Genomic DNA, 3,726 nt, shown 5'->3' with positions numbered 1-3,726 from the left:
CGAGTCTCAGATTTTGGCCGATTATAAAACAAGCGAAACCTTCGAAAAATTGCTCTCGTCTTCCAGTGATTCTGCTTATAGAAACCCAATGCATTAAAAGAGTGATTTATTTAAATAGACAAAGTTCAATTATTATTATAATCATAGTTTATAATTTATATATAATTTAATTTAATATTACCCGGTATCAAAATTGAAATATTATATAAAACAATTAAACAAAAATACCATTAAAATTATTTAATGTCATTTTTTAAAGTAATAAAACCAAGTTACAATTAGAGTAAGTTAGTGTAAATGATAACAAAGAATGAAATGGAAAACGATATTGAAAATAGAACTGAATTTATCAACAGTGATATATTTTTTAATTACAACTATGAATACTGCCAATTGGCTCGAGCTCCAGCCAATATACCGTTGAGCATAAATGCAGAAGAGTACATATACATTCCTCCACCACCCCACCACCAAGTTGTTCCTCCATATTCTGGAGGATACTGACCAAGAAGATAGCTGCCAATTCCCCACTTCACCCAAACAAGAGCTTGCACAGCACTATATATCCATCTACCAAAAACCTTTATACCCAAAACACCTCCTATTGCGCTCCCTGATACGATGCACATTATTTCTAAAACTATTACTCCACACAGCAGAAGAGTCTTTCTCCTGTAGCGGGAGAATCCTGTGTTTAAATAATACAAATTCAAATCAAAGCAGTCCATGCCCATAGCAATAGCTACAGCTGCTGCTATCACAGCAACTCTAGGTTTAGAGGGTGCCATGGAATGGGTATGATACCATTTGTTAGTCCCTCCTTCCAACGCAACAAGTACTGCCCAACTAACAGAGCAAATTAAGTTCACACAACCTACTATGAATGATAAGGTTCTGACGCTTAAAAGATTAGCTCTAAAAGACAAGACTTGGCAAAAATTGGTGTTATTGGCATTAGAGCTAGATCTAACCTCAACCAGACTTATAAACACATGGGCAGCAAACCCGCTTCCTCTGTTGTCTAAAATGTAATCTCTCACTGCTCTTCTACTTACTAGAGCGCTAGAGAAGCCGTCCACTTTGAACCAGAAAGTCAACACAACGTTGATTAATATTTCTGTCAACCTTGGCACTATCAATGAAGCCGTGTTGTATTCTTCTTTTGCGTGGCGTTCCCCAGGCATGGGGTTTTCCAGGGCACCCAAAACGCTGCTAAAAGCATGTCTGATGATGGCTCCTCTTGTTTCGTTATCTTTAGGCTTGAATAATCTGATCAACATCCTTGTCCAATCATCTCCGTGCACGGGAATGCAGATGCAGCCACCTGACCCTCCAAGGAATGATTCCGGAGAACTATTATCGAGCGTTGCGCAGGCTGCAGCAGGTGGTTCCACCACGGGATTACCCTCTCTCAAACGCCTATTTCTCAAACGCCTATTTCCAGATGGATCAGTGTCCACATGCAGCAGGCCCTGGTTGCACCCATGGCAGCCATTTATCAGGCAGTGCCGAGATGGTAAAAGACACAGAGAATTAAGCAGCAGTTTTAGTGTTCCAGGCATCCGTTCAGCAAGCATAACTGCTATTTCATCGTCCATGCCTCTCCAGAAGACAATGCATCCGCATGTTCTGATGTTGTTTCTTCTGCTGCTCTCCGTATCAGGACAATTGCAGATTCCTACTCCGTGTACTTCAGGTTCTACACGGAGACATTGGAGAAAACCGGACTGCACATTATAAACATTGTAGATATACTTGATGAATTGAGCCATGGATGAGTTTGGCGTCTCATGTGACAACATTAAGACGGAGCAGTCGCTTAGTTCTGTGGTGAGTGCAAAACAATTCATGCCATTTATTTTCTTCAATTTAGGACCTGTTAGGATGGCCATCACATCTCTGGCCCCAATCTCTAAATCAAGCCTACCTCTTAAGAAACTTGTAAAGAAAACAGCTAAATTGCCAATACAAGTAACTCCTAAATCAGGAAAATTAACCGAACCTGTGACGGTTTCACTTACATCAAACTCTCCAAAAGCAATCTGAGTTAGCCACCCCAACCAGCAAATTAACTTGGCAAAGTGTATCATGTATCGCCTTCCCTGTCTCTCCTTGATGACAGCCATTTCGCAACAAAATCCAACAAATAGTTTCCTAAACTGTATAAGAAAAACCTATGACTCTTCCTCCCGGACTCTGAACTTACATAGAAAACTGAATGGAAAAAACCCTAATTATATAGCGAACTGAAAGGAAGAGAAAATACGGGCTACGATATTAAATTTCATTGGCTTGCCTTTCATAAACAAAAGTTCCAGATGGAACCGTCATGAAATTCAGTGGAAATAAAAGAAATGTCTCTGGTCAGAGGTACGAGTGTCAATATTCTCTCGACGAGGAGCATAAAGAGCACGCGATGTGATCAAAGTAAATGAAAAGAATAGAAATGGAACCATGATAGAAATAGATGATTTCTTTTTCCCACAAGGAGCATAAAGAGCACGCGATATGATCAAAGTAAATGAAAGGAATAGAAATGGACCCATGACAGAAAAAGATGATTTCTCGTGTGCAAAAACAAAAAAACTTGGCCCTATGAAAATTATTTATTTTCGGACATGCCACGCAGCTATTTATGCAAAGAAAATCAACAACTTTGGTTTCCAACTCTCTTTTTCTTTTTTTTCTTTTTTTCTTTATTTATATATATATTTCTCTTTTTCTTTTCTTTTTTTTTTTCTTTATTTATATATATATTTCTCTTTTTCTTTTTTCTTTACCCTGTTATAATTCCCTTCTCAAATTAGAAATTTATTTTATCTTTATATAATTCACTTCTATAACTGTAATTGGTGGGATATAATTGATTTTTAAATATTTGCGTAATGCACTGCGTAAGCCCCATACTTAAATTCAAAAAGAGTAAAGGGATCTCTATTTGAATGGTTCATGAGGCACAATACTTGCTAAGGTTTTGCAAATGGGGTAGCAAGCTAAGTGGGCTTGATTGTGGGGAAAGGTTTTGCAAATGGGGTAGCAAGCTAAGTGGGCTTGATTGTGGGGAAAACTCCACAGTTAAGCGCTCTTGAGCCAGAGGAGATTTGGGATGGGTGACCTCCTGGGAAGTCCTGGTTACCGTGTGCAAGCCCCGGAAGTGATGATTGATGCTTTGTGATTCATTTCACTAGTTTCAATCCCACTTCTTCACCCCTTCGAATCTTGTGCTACCCTGCCCCCTAGCAGGGTGAATAATGGACATGTAAACTCTAAAATAAGAGAGTCCTATCAAGCTTACAAAAAAACATTTTAATATTATGCACAACTTATTGAAAATGTATTGAAAAATATTATAATAATATCATAATATCAACAATTGCATGCTTATTGATAATGTGAGAAACTGAATACTATAAAAATATAATCATATCATAATAAAACATTTGAATATGATGTTATAATAATATTATTTTATTAATAATTAAATATAATTAAAGAGGCTCATTTTAGGGATGTGTAAGTTTGTCCATCCGTACGCCTTTAAAATAAAATAAAAAATAAAAAATCCTGTTTTAAATAGAAAAATAATGTGGACTATAATTTTAAAAAAATGAATATGCTTTAAAATAATTAGAAATAAAAAAATTGAGTGAATCATGTTTAAATTTCATACTTTTCAAAAATATTCCAACAAAAGATTTAAATAAATTATTTGAAAATCTATGTTAA

General features: G+C 36.4%; 1 protein-coding gene across 1 annotated transcript; it reads right to left on the bottom strand.

Moving 5' to 3' along the window:
* Positions 1-377: 377 nt before the first annotated feature.
* On the bottom strand, positions 378-2,126 carry LOC149243120 (uncharacterized). Its single transcript, XM_089371126.1, has one exon. The coding sequence runs from the start codon at positions 2,124-2,126 to the stop codon at positions 378-380; it is 1,749 nt and encodes a 582-aa protein (XP_089227252.1).
* Positions 2,127-3,726: the final 1,600 nt, after the last annotated feature.

This window comes from Pinus tabuliformis, chromosome 8 (assembly GCF_031772625.1).
Source record: "Pinus tabuliformis cultivar Carrire ecotype Pingquan chromosome 8, CPIR1, whole genome shotgun sequence".
NCBI classification, from domain to species: Eukaryota; Viridiplantae; Streptophyta; class Pinopsida; order Pinales; family Pinaceae; genus Pinus; species Pinus tabuliformis.
This window is presented reverse-complemented; position numbering and strand designations above follow the sequence as displayed.